A 15585-nucleotide genomic window follows, 5' to 3' on the forward strand; every position below is an offset into this window, starting at 1 on the left:
GGAAGAGCCGACGTAGCGTCCTTCACGGACATCTGCAACGTATCATCCATCGTCCGACACTTGCTTCATGGCTCGGTGTTTTGTTTTGTTTCGCTTTTCAGATCACGACTTTTAGGTTCGTTACAGCCCCACTGGCTATAGAATTATAGAGCTGAGATGCTCTGGAGGCCCTTGAGTTCAATTACTTCACTTGAGAGGCAGGGAAGCCAAGAGCCAGAGAAGTTAAGGAGTTTGCTTGAGGCCACACACCCAAGTGATGAACGGTGGCACCAACGGGGACCTGAATCCAATCTGCCGGGATGATTTCCGGTACCGGGACGCAAGCCGTACACGGCGCGGAGTCTGCTTCGGGTCCTGTCCCCCCCCCCCCCCCCCCCCCCCCGCCTTTCCACCACCCATTCTTGCTCTCTCTCCCAAAATAAATATTAACCTAAAACAAAGATAAAAAGAAAATGTTCATTGGGAGAAGGTCACACGGGTTGAAGGCAGAGAGAATAACGTAATGGCCTCCCCCCAGGCATCGCGAGCGAGCGTGAACACACGCCGGCCGTCTCATCTGGGCTGCGCCTTCGCTCCCGTCCGTTCAGGTCGCTGGTGTTTGCTGACGTGTGAAGGTAAACCCCAGCGGTCACGTCGTCCCCGCTCCGTATCTTCACCCACATCTGCTCGTCTGCACCAAGGACATCTCCTTCGATGACCACAACACCAGCACTGGAACAAAGTAAGCTGATGAAATGGGTTCTTTGGTGCCGCTGAGCATCCGGCCCACGTTCCAATCTCCCGAGTGGTACCGGGAATGCCTTCTTGCGAGGGTCACGTGAATAAGGATCTAGGCCAGAGCTGGCTGGTGACGCCGGGCCTGACCTCCAGCGGCACCTGTAACGCAGACGCCCACCACTGCGCGGGCTGCCCAGCGCCGGGCTCTCTTCTCTAGGCGCTACAGGCCAGGGGGAGAGGGGCGGTGTGCGCATGCTCTCTCCACCCTGACTCGGAAGCAGATGGTCCGACTGGGACCCTGGCTCCGCCAATCAGGTAGCTTGTTCGCTAGCCAGCTAGTGACCCTCTAGTGCAGGCTGATCGCCAGGACCCCCACTCCGTCCGCCAAACGGGAAATAGTACGAGCTCGCGGAGGTGAGTGAGTGCAGGGCAGACGGACGGGGGCTGGCACCTGGGGACTCGGGACCCCGCCGGCTTTAGAGACGCGACCCCTCGGAGGGCGGCAGGAACCACGTCCTCCACGGTGTCCCGCCGGGGCTCACGTACCCCTGGGATGGCAACAAGAGACACGTGTCTCCTCCCAGAGGCCGAGTGACAGCGTGGCGTTTGAAGTTCCACCTTCAGATGCCCAGACCTGTGTTCTCTTCCCTCTGCCTGAGGTTACTCGCCGGTCACCGTGAGCGGCACGGCACTGAGCCGGGACGGGAGAACGTGTAGGTTTAGGGTAAGAAGCCTCGTTTCTTGTGGAAACCGGCTGCTCCCTCCCATGGGTGAGGTCGCGGGGCCCCGCTGCGTCGGCAGCCGCCTTCCTCGTGCTCCCCCGGCGCCCGGCGCAGGGCCGGCGCGTCACCCACCGGGAGCTGCGGGACAGCCTGCTGGCGGCACGCTCTAGCTCCACCTGCTGGCCGCCTTGGGACACCCGCCTGTTCCCAAAGCGTGGAGGGACTGTCCAAACTCTCAATGGGTTCTGGGCCAGCAACAAAGCCTACTTCTCCCCACCACGAAACACAATGCCTCCGCTGAGGGTTTTAGGGACAGGAAACCACTTGGCCTGGCACGAAGGTCGCTTTGCTCCACTTTGAGAGGCACCGCTGCTCCTCGGCAGCGTCTGGGGGTAAGCGGGGGGAGGGGGTATTCACCTTTGACGTCCTCCCACCTGCCTCACTGTGTCACTAAGCATGAACTGCCCGCTGCGGCAGGCAGCCCACCCACGGTCCCAAACCCCACTCTGCAGCAGTGGTGCGGGCAGCGGGCTCCCGGTGGATCACGTGCACCTTTGGCAAAACACTCATTTACCCAGATGAGAACTAAAGGACCCACAGGTGGTAACGGGGTGTGTGTGTGGGGGGGGGGCGGGGGGGGAGTGCGCCCCTGGGGGCCGGCGCTGCAGCCCCGGTCAGCTCCCGGGCCGGTTCCCCGGTCCCGTGTCTCTCCCTCCCAGGGCAAGTGCAGATTCGGAGTCCCGGCCCCAGCCCCCGCGAGGTGACCTCTGGCTCTCACTGCCTCAAAACGGGGCTGGGGCTCCACCTCGTTTGGTTCTTCTGACCGCATGAGCTAAGCTGCACAGCACAGGGCTGGCGTCTGGGGGCCCCACAGAGGGCGCGGGGGAGCGCTGAGGGTAAGGGCCCCGTGGGTGCGGTTCTTTGCATTAGAGCTTTTCAAAACGTGGTCCCCGGGCAGCAGCACCTCTGGGCAGATGATGAGAAGTTCAAGTTCTCAGGCTCCTGCCCAGACCAACGGGATCAGGAACACTGGGGTCTCCCAGTTCTGGTCCTGACCCTGGCCCCAGCGCGGATACCACTGTGAGGTGGGCAGTGACACTGAGGGCAGGCGTCATCCCCATCTATACGACAGGAGAAATCTAGCTGGGAATCCCTGCAGCAAATGGCGGTCACTTGTCAGGCGCTGACCGTGGCCAGACCTGACCCTATGTGCTGGAGACACACGCGAAACCCGGGAGGGTCTCTGCCCTTATGAGGAAAGACCGCTGGCGACTGGACCTGGGCCACTGTCTCTATTCCACAGCGAGACCCCTGCTGGCCTGCAGAGCACCACATTTCAAATTGGACCCCGCTACCCTTACTGCTTTAGAATCCTTTATAAAAGTGTCATTCTGGGGGGCACCCGGCTGTCTGACTCTTGATTTTGGCTCAGGTCATGATCCCAGTGCCATGGGATTGAGTCTCTCGTCCGGCTCTGTGCTGAACACGGAGCCTGCTTATGATTCTCTCTCCCCCTCTGCCCATCTCCCCAGCTTGTGCTCTCAAAAAAAAAAAGAGAGAAAAAGGTACAATTCTTGCAGTTTGGTGACTGCCTTAAATGGAGACAAATAGCATGCAATATTTATTTGATATTAGCCAAACTGGGAGAAATTATCAGTCAGTCAGGCAGAGCCCGACACGGGGCTTGATCCCAGGACCCTGAGCTGGAATCATGTCAGTTTTTAAGTACTGTGTACTTTGCCTTACCAGGGACTTCCTGATAAAGTCTCTCGGAGCTTATACTTTTCACCCGCTACAAGATCTCCTACCTTAATTGTACAGTGTTTTACAGTTGTCTTTTTTTTTTTTTTTTTTTGAGAGGGTGAGCAAGTGCACCTGCAAGTGAACGAGGGGAGAGAGAGTGGGGCGGGGAGGGGAGGGGAGAGAGAAGCGGGGCTGGAGCTCACGAATTGTGAGATCACGACCTGAGCTGAGGTTGAATGCCTAAGGACCAAGCACCCCAGGCGCTGGCACTTTACAGTGTCACTAATGCCCCCCCCCACCCCCCGCCGCCGTCTTCACGGATCCGTTGGAACTGACGTACGGTCCCCAAAGGGGAAAACACAGGCTCGGCGAGGTCACGAGAGTTAAGTGGCAGAATCATCTGTTTCACAACTGTTTACTGGACATCACAGGGGTGAGGGCCTCGGCCTAACCCCGACTCCTGTGGCGATCGAGGACGGGACGGCTCACCGGGGAGGCGGACAAGGGGACACGGGCACAGGCGCACCTCACAGTTCCATTTATTCACGCCACAAAGGAAACAACACGTCTACACGCGTACGGCGGTGCTCCACGCCCCCATCTAACAGAGCTGCCGGGATTTACAGCCAGATGGTCGGTCTCACGTGTGCTCCGAGGAAAGCTGGCTAATGGTGACCGTGGGCGGGGGCAGGACTCGAAGCTTTTAAAAGAGAAGCACAGTGTGACTGTAAGTGAGGAAGAAAGGGACACACAGAAGATGGTCTATTCCGTTCCTTACTGACAAGTCTGTAAATGACAGTTTTCAACACTATGGACAAGTCTGGAGGGTCACTTCTACATGGAGCGTCTGACACATTTACGGGTTCGTGTAATCAGTTCGTGCACACGGCACAAACCTGTGGCACAGGACAGAGGGGCAGGAAGTGTCTTCTCCCCAGAGGTGTCACGAGCCAGCCCTGGGTTTGTGAGGACTCACATGATTGGTTTCACTGTCATTTGGGAAATAGAGTGAAATGTCTGACACTTGGGCATAAACTTATGTGATGCTTTCTTCCAAAACACACCTCACAGGGCAGCGAGCTCACACAGCTAACCTGTGCTTCCCTGCTGGCGGCACTGGCTACATCTGGCTTTCCATTACCCCCAGAAGTCTTACTTGGTCCAAGGGGGTGAGCAGTGGTTTTTAACACTCCGACTGTAAGAGGAACTTCACGTTTCAACGTGATCCCCCTGTACCTTATGTACTGATAAGCACACACCGCAGAACAGATACGCCTTGATCTAAAAAGGCACGATGGGGTTTTTAATTCCCCATCCATTTTAAGAAGCAAAAATCTTACCTTTCGAAGCTTTACTTCTTTTATCTGAAATAAAAAGAAAGAAAAATTGGTCGTATCAGTGTTTTAGAAACATGTTTTCAATCAACCTAGTGTTGAAATCGATATTTGGCTGAAGAGCTCATAGCTTCAGTAAAGCTGTTCCAGAAGACTTTCAGAAAATAGGGAGTTTCTATGGTGTCTCACAGCCAAGAAGCAGTACAATTTCCACCCAAGATGCTCCATGGACAGTTAAACAGCCCTTCAGCATCTGGAGGGCTTTGTACCCCCCACACCCCGCCCCCCAAACCTCAGTCCTGTAGTTTAAACCAGTTGCTTGTTAATACATGACTGGGGCTCATCTCTGTTCCACTGGGGACCAAATGGTCACCTCGTCTCAGTTTCTATTATGAAAACAGTTCAAACATTCACACCAGCGGAAAAGGCACAGTAACGCACGATACACCACGACACTCCACCCCTATTTCAGTCCGCATCTCTTAAAACTAAGGACATCTCCTATGTGTTTGAAGTACCACCATGACACCTAAGAAAACTCACAATTCCCTGTTATCAAGGTTTGTTCAGATTTTCTCAGTTGCCCCCAAATGTCTCTTACAGCTGACATGTACGCTTCATGTTTTTTTAAGTTTATTTATTTTGAAGAGAGAGAGCGTGCTGCAGAGAGAGAGAGAGAGAATGACAATGTCCCTAGTAGGCTCTGCTGTGCTGACAGCAGAGAGGCCAATTCAGGGCTTGAGCTCATGACCTGTGAGATCATGAACTGAGCCAAAGTCGGATGCTTAACCGACTGAGCCCTCCAGGCCCCCCTACTCTTCACGTTTTAAGTTTTTTAAAACATTTTTATTTATTTTTGAGACAAGAGTATGAACAGGGGAGGGTCAGAGAGAGAGGGAGACACAGAATCTGAAACAGGCTCTAGGCTCTGAGCCATCAGCACAGAGCCTGACGTGGGGCTTGAACTCACGAACCGTGAGATCGTGACCTGAGCCGAAGTCGGACGCTCAACCGACTGAGCCCCCCAGGCGCCCCTACTCCTCATGTTTTAACAAAGGGCTCTGATGCTCACTTCTGGGTAAGAACCATAGTTCCTTCACAACATGAATCGTGATTCCTTTTGAAAAGAATTTTCATCCTGACTGCTAAAGAGTGAACATACAGAAACTTACCAGCAGCCCTGATTTTATAAATGATGGAGCCCATCAGCCCCATTCCTACCCAAATCTCCTGGTAAACTTGGGTATAGTAGGGCCTCATGGGGACCCAAACATTTTTAATAAGGCTTTGAAGCATCTGAAAAGAAGCACAGAGATAAATGTTACCATGACCGTCATTTTAAAGCTAACTGGTTAAGGGGGTCCCACCTATTCCTTAACTTGACCCCGTTTCCTACAACTCCCGCACAGGGGCCGTTCCTACCCCGCATGGGGCCCCCGCTCGGCAGCTCTTGGAGCTCTACTCCCCCCTTCGGGGCTGCCAGCCGAGGCCACCCTGGTGCTCTGCCACCCCTCGCTCCTGAGTCCCCAGACCGTGCCACCCTGCACAGCCCACGTCCCCTCTCCGACAGCTACTCTCCATGAACGCTGTGCCCAAAATCACACACCACTTTCTTTTAACCTTTAAATAGAAAAACTTGTGTGTCTGCATCATCACGTTAAGAACTGCTGGCATTCAGAGCTGAAAAAGAACACAGGTCCTCATGAGACCCACACCCAGCGTGGGCACATGCCGATCAGCTCCCAGAACCTCCTGCTTTTAAAAATTTCAGCCCTAGTGAGGTATAAGTGACTTCTAAAACTGTGACATACACATTTTAATTTTTGTTTTAAGCAGTCTCCACCCTCAACATGGGGCCTGAACTCACGACCCCGGATCAAGTCCCATGCTCTACGGACAGAGCCAGCCAGGCACCCTCCAACTGTAAGACATTCAGCATACACCGTGGTGGTGACTCGATAAACACCGTGAAAAGATTTCCCCCATCTAGTCAACGACCACATCCGTCACTTCACTTGTGTGTGTGTATGAACTTTATGGGGCTATTGACCACAGTTACGATGTTTCACCTGTGTTTCAGCTTCGAAATCTGCCGCCAACCGCAAAGCAGACAGCGAAGGATGACGTGGTTACTTCCTAAGAGCTGCAATTATGACCGAACTTATTTAATGCATGAAAATATTTACCTCATCACTGGATTTGATGGAGAAAAGCCATCAAATGCTGAACTTTAAGTTTGCTTTTATGTGCAGGTCTCCAAGTAAGGCTTTTGATGACACGATTTACTACAGACTCTAAAACTTGATGCCCGCGTTTTCATTTAAGCTCTGTAACCTCTCAAGTGGTGTATTAAACTACAGTCCTTCAAATCTTGTCAGGACTCACTAGATCCAAGCAAGCACTTTGCATTTTCCGCGAAAGCGCTCCTCCAGCCTCAATCAGTGAGGCTGCTGGTCCCCGCCCCGGCCAGAGCCCCGTCCAGAGCCCCGTCCAGAGCCCCGTCCGTCGCTCCTTCACATCACTACTGGGGCCACGCAGATTTCACTTCTCGGATTCAGTGTTCTCTGGCGTGACCGCGATTTCCTGAGCACGCACTAGGCAGCAGGCCTTGTCTGGGGGCTGAGAAGCTGGCTCCTCAGGAGTGCGAATACCTGGGAGAAAAGTGTCCTTGGCAGAGGCAGCGTGTCCGCCAAGACCCCAGGCCGGGATGGGCTTGCGGAAGGGGGAGGAAGGGAAGCCACCACAGCTGCCCACGTCCCAATCCGGGCACTGCCACCTTCCTGCTCACTGCCCCGATTTCTTCCTCTGCGAAGCGGGGGTGAAAACACTGCCCACCCACCAAGGGCTCTCGTGAAGACAGGTTCCTCTGCATCAAGTGTTTACAGAGTCAGGTGTCCTGTACCGAGAGCTGTTACATAAAACGGCGTGGCTAGACCACGGGAGGGAAGAGGAGCTGGGTCGGTCGTTTGGGACCACGGAAGCTGTGGTGAGGAGTCCAGCTTTTACTCTAAGCGCGTCATGCAAACCTACCAGCGCTCACAAAGTACGTACACACTTACCTCTTGCACCACTCCCTAACCCCTACCAGATGACCCCTACCAGGTGGCTACTTAGAGGGAGTTGCCGGAGATCACCCAGCTGGATCTATGAATCACCCAAGCCCCCAGTCCTCATCACTAGGAGAATCTGCTCCAAGGACCGTCTTATTGAGGCTGAGGCATGGTCGTAAAGGTCAGCCAGCCCTGCCCCCTGAGCCAGGTGTGACCCTGAAGGATGTGGTTGTGTCCTCCTCCTGGAACCCCTGCAGATATGTCTGTCCTCAGGCTGAGATGCTGTCAGAGCACGAGGATCCAAGAAAGCAACAACCCTGCTCTTGGAAGGTACCTGAGAAGACCCAGACGGGATCCAGAGGGGGGCCTCTAAAACCCCCAGGTGGAAAGAGTTCAGGCCGACCAACAGCATTCCCCTCCTCCCTGAGCCCAGCAGTAACTGGGAAGGAAGGTAATCCCAGCCCCCACTGCGGCTGGGTCCCAATCCCAGCTCCGTCTGCTCTGCTCCCAATCTTGGGGGCAAGTCCCCAAAGTTGTCCTTTCAGAAGGTTCTCCTGTGAAACAGGGATATGTCCACGAGCCCCATAGGGCTCTGGATGGCCTCCAAGGGGAACCATAAATGACCCGGACTGATGTGGAAGGAGGACTCAGCACACGGTCACAACGGCGGCAGAAGGAAGTGCCACAAACATCCGGCTGATAGTAGTGCTAAGCTACTGGGATTCTAAGAAGGAGAACTGAAGGACCTGCCCTCACTTAGGCCAGATGAAGATCTAGATGGAAAACAGCAAAGTAAACTGAGAGCAAAGGAGGGGAGAAGGGGCTGAAGACACTTGAGTTGCCCTGATTTTCTGCACACCGTCCTGGTCCCCCGGCACTCCTCACCTAAAATCATCTCGGACTGAGCAGTATCCTACAAATACTTACCTACCCCGGCGCGACTTTCCTTTTGGCCAAGATTGCCATATTAGGCTGGACAAGTGTCATGTCCCCGATATTTAATAAAGTGAGGCCCCCACTTTTCCCACCTGAGTCCACTGTCCGTGCACATCACCGGCTCTGTGTGCGGATTTTAGGGCACTCACTCTGTATCAGCAAACTTTACCCGACCTTACACGGCAGACAGGACACGTCTACCCGCTGAGGCCCGGAAGGGGATTCACAGGCCCGAGTTCCATACAACTGCAACCATCGCCTGCGACCCCGTTGTGGGCCCCGTGGTACCCCCCCCCCCCCCCGCCGCCGCGCCCCGGCTTAGTAACCTGTAGAACAGCGCGTCGCAAAGGGAACCGAGGTACAAGGACTGAAGGGACCAAGCTCTGGGCGGGAGCTCCATCAGCAGCAGCTGCGCGACCCCGGGCAGGTGGCCGACCCTGTCACCGCCCGAGTGCCCTTCGTCAAAGCAGTCCGGCGGGGCGCGAGAGGCGTCCAGGCCGAAGGAGACGGCGGGACTTCGCACAACCAGCCAGGCCGCGCGGACCGCCTCCCTTCCTGGGCCGGGGGCTGCAGCCCAAGGTCAGCGGGGGCCCGGAGGGACTCCCACCTGCCGCCCGCAGTCCTGCGCCCCGCGGGCCCCCATACCCCGCGCCGAGCAGCCGGCCGCGTCCCCCGCACTCACCTCGGCCCCCGACCCCCAGCTCAGGCCGCCTGGACCCGCACGACTAACGACGCGGAAAGGTCACCGAATGCGCAAGCGCCGCGCGGGGTCCGTCGGGAAGGCGGAAGGAGCGGCGGCGCCCCGAGCCCAGAGCGCCTCCCGGGCCGTGCCTGCTCGCCACAGCGCCCCCAGCGGCCGCCCCGGTGCGGCCAGCTGGCGGAGTGCCAGGGGAAGGGGCTGGCCAAGGGGGCCTGGGTGTGTTGTCACGACCAGGTGACTAACGGGTGGGACGTGTCCCGTTGCGGGACTTCCGGTGTAGGGTCCTGGACAAAGCTGAAAGGTGCGTCCACCTGAAAAAGGGGCTGTCTTTATTTGATGTATTAAGTCTGAGAAGTCGTCTCCCCTCTGGTTTTCTTTCTTTTCCCAATGTTTGTTTATTGAGAGAGAGCGAGCGAGCGCGCGCGCGCGAGCGAGCAGGGGAGGGTCAGAGAGAGGAAGACGCAGAATCCGAAGCTGACCCAGGCTCTGAGCTGTCAGCCCAGAGCCCAATGTGGGGCTTGAACTCAAGAACCAGAGATCATGACCAGAGCCGAAGTCAGACGCTCAACCTACTGAGTCACCCAGGCACCCTATTTTTTTCTTTTTTAGAGACAAAGAGAGAGCCAGAGCTGGGTAGTGGCAGAGGAAGAGGAAGACGGAGAATCTTAAGCAGGCTCCATACATAGGGTTTCATCTCACGACTGCGGGATGATGACCTGAGTTGAAATCGAGAGTAGAGGCTCAACCAATTGAACCAACAAGGTGCCCGCCGCTGTTTTCTTGCTATTTCTCTGTGTATTAACTGTTTTGCTCTGCATATTTTTATGCAGCTATCTTGTGCATGGCAATTTTAGTCAACAGACACTGGACTTCAAAGACACAGGCTTTGAAAAAAACTCTGCTTGTTGTTGTTTTTTTTTTGGTTGGAATAAATTTATTTTCATCTGTCTGTAAACAAGGTGTTTAATAGTTATGGCATTTTTAAAAGAATGCATATTAAATCAGATGAGTTAGACTGTATCCCAGATGTAACAAAGTGCAGGGAAAGAAAGGGACAAATCAGCAACAAGATTTGTTTTTAAATCTGTACATTATCCACAAGGCCCAAACAATAGAAGCAAATACTAGAATGTCCCTAAAGTAGTGCCATTCTAAAGAAACCTTTAACAGGTCAGTTAAAACCCGTCTCACAATAGCGACAGTTCATTTTAACGATAGTATGACACAGAACACCTATGAAAAAAATTCATCACAAGACGGCCAAGTCCACAATAATGCAACTTCATATAAAAACTCAAGCTGCAAACAAAAATTGGTCCTACGAAGAACAAACTGGACACACTCCAGATGGTTATGCTGGGATACCTAACGTCCATAATGGCAGCCTTTTACAATTTCACTGAAGAATAGAGCTGGTGTGCAAAGAGAAAGGAACAAAAATCTGAGCTATTGCAATGATGGACTGTCCCTGGGGATTCGATCTGTGCGCCTACGGTAAGGTCGTGGGAGGAAGTGCCTTTTGCTCGTGTTTTGCAGTCGCACTCTTCACGTATCTTGTAGACAAAAGGTCTGTCTCTACTCAAGTGCAACAACAATACTAAAAGCAAGCTACTGCAGCTTTCAATAGCTCATCAACAAAAGGGGTATTACTTGGTTAAATAAACCAGGCAATGCATAAAAAATGGAAACAAACAAGTTTTCTCAGCAGAAAGCTGGAAATTCTAAAAAAGAAACAAAAACCCACCTGGACAGTCTGAAAAAAAGCCAGATAGAAATTGGGTAGGTTCAGCAGATTAGACAGTTGAAGAATACTGAACTGAAAGCTGCATTAGAAGATACCATTCAGAAGCACAGGGAGACCAAAGAGAAGATGAGAGATAGGGTACAGCAGAAGAGCCCCTCGTATGTCATCTCAGAGGAAAGCAGAGTGAGATGGGGCAGAAAAGCTAGAAGAGGTGATTTTCCAAAAGTGATGGGGAAAAAAATCACACCAAAGAATCAGAAAGCCTCACAGAAACCCAGCAGGCCGATAAATGAAAATAGACCAACACTCTGAAATAAACAGAAAATAAATAAAATAAAACCATATAAAAATAAATACCACAGAAAATAAAACCATGGAAAAGTAAAGATGAGAAGATCTTAATTGCCTCTCCAGAATTCTACGCATATAGAATTTAGGCTTCAGTAAAGAAGGTGAAATAAAGACGTTTTGGATAACCTAAGGCTGAAGGAATGATCGATCACCAGATCTACAGTCCTTACAAAAAGAATAGAAACCAAACAACCAACGTTCATTACTCAGGCAGAAGGGAAGTGAGCTCAGCTGGAGGGACGAGGACCATGGAAGGAAGAGCAGTGAGCGAGGTCCTGCTTTGAAGGGAAAAAACGCTTAGGATCAAGTGAAAGCTGCATTCACAACTTGGAAATCTTGCTATTTTAGGGTAGTGGTTCTCAAAGGGTGGTTGGGGGGTTTCCAAGGACCTCTGGGTGTCGGAACTATTTTTGTAACAATGGTAAGATGTTATTTGTCTTTTTCACTAGAATTATCTCACAAGTATTCAGCGGAGTTTTCCAGAGGCTGACTTGTGATGTCACAACAGAATGAATACAGAACAGATATGAGAATCCAGCTATGTTCCATTAAGGCAGACATTAAGAGATCTACAAAAATGTAAAAGTGTCATTCTTCTCACAGAGTGACTTTTTATAAAAATATTCTCTTTAACATCAAATAGGTTATGGTCACTTAAAAATGGATAAACAAAATGTCTCAGTTGTAATCCCTAATAAAGTAGATGTAACCCACAAAAATGAAAGTCCTCTAGGGTCTTCTTTCATTTTTAAGAGTAGAAAGGGGTCCTCAGAGAAGGACCAGGTTTGAGAACCACTGTCCTAGAAAAAGAATGATTTAGACTAAAAAAAGGTAGGAAACAAGCATTTAGGGAAAACTCATGAGTATCATCATAATCTATTTCAAGACAACAAAGCTTTTGAACTTCAAACTCCACTTGAGATCAACAGAATTTTCAGGTCTTTTGTTGCCAATCCAAAACACCCTATGAAAAATACATCTTCAAAGGAAACAAAATGTTTAAAGATAGAGCCTCCTCAGCAGATTTATGCAAAGTGCAGAATTGCTGCATTTTGTAGCTGAGAAGGTCAGAGAAGACGTGCAGGTACTTTGGGCACAGCTTCTCCCACTTTGTCAAGGGTGCTGCTGAGTGGCATAAATCGTTTGTTATCGTCTCGCCTGCGTGTTTTCCCTTTGGCTCCGCAGCTCAGGCTGCTCCAGGAATGCACATATGACCTCCGCCAACGCTCAGGGGACTTCCTATGCGCCCTGGTCTAAATGTCTATTAGCCGATTGGGAACTGTCAAGCTGTCTCTTTCAACTCTGGACAGGAAGGCAAGATGAGCTGGGCTCACTGAGGATGAAGCACCAAGAACTACTGATCAAATGAAGGGGTCAAAGCGATTCGGTCTGTGATGACACAGTGTTAAACCAGTAGTCAGGAAAATGGCAATTAAATGAGAACAAGTTTCAAAACTGAAGAAGCATCAAGACAGCAGTTAGAAGCATCCTTAAACTGTAGTTAAAAACTCAAAACTCAAGGGGCGCCTGGGTGGCTCTGTCAGTTACTTGTCGGACTCTCAGTTTCGGCTCAGGTCGTGATCTCGCAGCCTCATGAGTTTGAGTCCCACATCGGGCTGTGTGCTGATGGTATGGAGCCTGGTTGGGATCATCTCTCTCTGCTCCCCCTCCTCACACTGTCTCTGTCTCTTTTAAAATAAGTAAATAAACTTAAAAAAAATCCCTCAAAACTCAAGAGGACTGAAAGAGATAGCCACCCAAAAGGTCCAAAGAACATAGAAAAGGACTTCCAATCACCTTACACCCGTTAGAATTGGCTAAAATAAAAAAGGCAAGAAACAGCAAGTATTGGTGACAGAAACACTTGGAGAAAAAGGAATATGCTTGATCACTGTTGCTGGGAAGGTAAATTGGTGCGGCCACTGTGGGAAGCAGTATGGAGGTTCCTCAAAATATTAAAGATAGACATACCGTATGATCCAATAATTCCAATATTGGGTAATGATGCCCCCAAACCCAAAACCACAAATTCAAAAAGATATCTGCACCCCTACGTTTATTGCGGCATTTTTACAACAGCCAAGGTATGGAAGCAAAAGTGTCCATTGATAGCCAAAAGGAAAAGGAAGATACAACGGAATATCAGCCCTAAAAAGAATGAGACTGTGCCATTTCCAACAACGTGGCTGGACCTAAAGTGTATTATGCTCAGTGAAAGAAGTCAGACTGAGAAAAACAAATACATGATTTCACTTATATGTAGAATCTAAAAAAAAAAAAAAAAATGAAGGAACCAACAAAAAGCAGCATCTGACTTATAAATGCAGAGAACAAACTGATGACTGCTAGAGGGAAGGGGGGATTGGGCAAAAGGGGTAAAGGGGAGCGGGAGATACAAGCTTCCAGCTATCGAATGAGTAAGTCATGGGAACGGGAGGCGCCGCATAGGGAACCGAGTCAATGATACCGTAATAGCGCCTCATGGTGACGGATGGTAGCTGCAGCAGCGGTGAGCACAGTATAATGTATAGAGTGTTGAACTGCTGTGTTCTACACCTACGCCTCCGCCATTGCCCGCTGACTATAGTCAGATAAAAACAGAACAAGCCCGCTCTTCCAAAAAAAAAAAAAAAGAGCAACTTCCACTTGAAACACCCAAGCAACATCCACCGTGTCACAGACAAGGGATGTCAGAGTGTGGGAACCGTAACGTACTAGGAAACACAAATGCGAGTTTCAGTCGTTCCAAGTGGTTTCGATGCATTTGGGGAGATTTAGAACACGTTTTAGCCTTCACATAAACTATGAAGTTACAGTGTTTTTTAGTCAACGCTGAGTAACGTCTGAAAAGTCTCAATGACTTTGTGATTACATTCTTATTTATTGAAAAACAGGTTCTTTCCCATGGCCAAAAAGTGCGTGGGCGAGGGGCACCTTTTGCAGGCTGCTGTGTTTGGAAACGTTAGAACGGGAAGCCCAGAGCTCACAAATATAAACTAGTGGTGTCATCAGGATTTGGACTTAGGACCCCTGGCTCAGTACCTTGCTGGGCTCATTGTTCCTGAAACGTGGAGCGCTCAACCCCCAACCAGTCTGACCGCTGTCTGCACTGCTCTCAAGCTGACCTCTATTCGCCACTCTTTCAGCATTTTCCAGTCCTTAACTCGACTTCACAACGTTGGTCAGCACTACGCTCCTGACGCCTTCCGTCTACTCTTTCACACGCGTCTTTCCGGAGAGCCCACACTATGCTAGGCTCGGCACCGCTGGAATGATGGCCGGCAGGCAATCATGCCACTTTTCTTGTTCTCCGTGTCATCTCCCTGCCTTTGTAGATCTTTGCTGGATTCCCCCACCTCTGCCTCATCTTTCAGGCTGTTTCCTAGGGTTCTGTCCTCCACCTTCATTCTTCTAGCGCTCGGCCTGGGCCATTTCAGCTGCTCTCAGGGTCTTAACCACCGTTCATTTGCTGATGACCACCAAATCTGTACCTCTGGCCACCTCTTTCCATCCAGCCGTGTGCAAGACACCGTACCCCAGATGCAGGTTTAGGAAAGAAGGAGGGAATTTAGTCATGTTGTGGCCCAAGAGAACTTCTTCCAGGCCTGCAGTTCAGGCCTTAGTGGCATGTGCCTTCAGGCCTCCGCCCATGGAGTACGTTCCCTGTGAGTCCTCCCCCTGCAGTCGTCCTTCACCTGCCTCGCTCCTGGTTACCCTGCAGATGTTCACTTTGGGGTCACTTTCTCCCAGAAATCTTTCCTGACCTTACTTCTGTTCCCCAGGTAAGGTGCAAGGTGTCCCAGTTCAGCAGCCAGCTGTTTACCTGGACAATATACACTCAACCCCCTCCTCCTGTTTGCCTTCCATCTCCCACCTTGAGGTCTCCCAGCGTGGTACCCCGGCAGCTCTGCGCCGAGCCTGGCACACAGCAGGTGCTCCGTCAATGTCTGGCCCTTCTCGGCCTGGAGCGCCAAGCCGCGGACGTAACCGCAGAGGGAACTGTGGAGAGCAAGTCAAGACCAAATTCTTGCACCTCCTGGATCCGCTGATGCCCCGGCCCAGGCCCCTAAAACGGAGAGCAGCTTCGAGGGACTCACCTCGCCGGCTCGGGGGCCTCCGCAGTGGCTCAGGCGTTCCCCAACGTGCGGAACAGCGGCGCGGCCGACAGCGCAGGCGCTGGGCTGCCAGTGCTCCCAACAGGCCTAGCGCGGCGCCGAGGGGCGGGGCCGGCGGCACGAGGTTCGGCCGTGCGAGCGTTGGCACATCCTGATTGGAGGGCCCGGGCGGG

At 51.8% G+C, this 15585-nt stretch overlaps 1 protein-coding gene and 1 long non-coding RNA gene across 3 annotated transcripts; one reads left to right on the forward strand and one right to left on the reverse strand.

The window, feature by feature from the left end:
* Positions 1-2089: 2089 nt before the first annotated feature.
* On the forward strand, positions 2090-4577 carry LOC109501052. Its single transcript, XR_002159050.3, has 2 exons — positions 2090-2335; positions 2572-4577. It is a non-coding gene; the product is annotated as an uncharacterized LOC109501052 (long non-coding RNA).
* Positions 3706-15503, reverse strand: ATP5MJ (ATP synthase membrane subunit j). 2 transcript variants are annotated; one of them, XM_045060610.1, is made up of 5 exons: positions 15395-15503; positions 15172-15296; positions 5689-5812; positions 4523-4546; positions 3706-3882 (listed from the first exon to the last, which is right to left on the reverse strand). In XM_045060610.1, the coding sequence occupies exons 3-5, from the start codon at positions 5810-5812 to the stop codon at positions 3848-3850; spliced, it is 183 nt and encodes a 60-aa protein (XP_044916545.1). In that variant the 5' UTR covers positions 15172-15296; positions 15395-15503; the 3' UTR covers positions 3706-3847. The 2 variants fall into 2 exon arrangements, with proteins under 2 accessions (XP_044916545.1, XP_003988064.1); XM_003988015.6 differs by lacking the exons at positions 15172-15296; positions 15395-15503 and adding an exon at positions 9185-9315.
* Positions 15504-15585: the final 82 nt, after the last annotated feature.

Source organism: Felis catus, chromosome B3, assembly GCF_018350175.1.
Source record: "Felis catus isolate Fca126 chromosome B3, F.catus_Fca126_mat1.0, whole genome shotgun sequence".
NCBI classification, from domain to species: Eukaryota; Metazoa; Chordata; class Mammalia; order Carnivora; family Felidae; genus Felis; species Felis catus.

What these genes read in the sequence shown, in the direction of transcription:
- ATP5MJ (XM_045060610.1), bottom strand. Translation starts at nt 5,812, where the DNA reads ATGCTTCAAAGCCTTATTAAAAATGTTTGGGTCCCCATGAGGCCCTAC. An exon ending in TTATAAAATCAGGGCTGCTG is followed by an intron (nt 4,547 to 5,688) that starts GTAAGTTTCTGT and finishes TTTTTATTTCAG; the next exon opens with ATAAAAGAAGTAAAGCTTCG. An exon ending in AAGAAGTAAAGCTTCGAAAG is followed by an intron (nt 3,883 to 4,522) that starts GTAAGATTTTTG and finishes CTCTTTTAAAAG; the next exon opens with CTTCGAGTCCTGCCCCCGCC.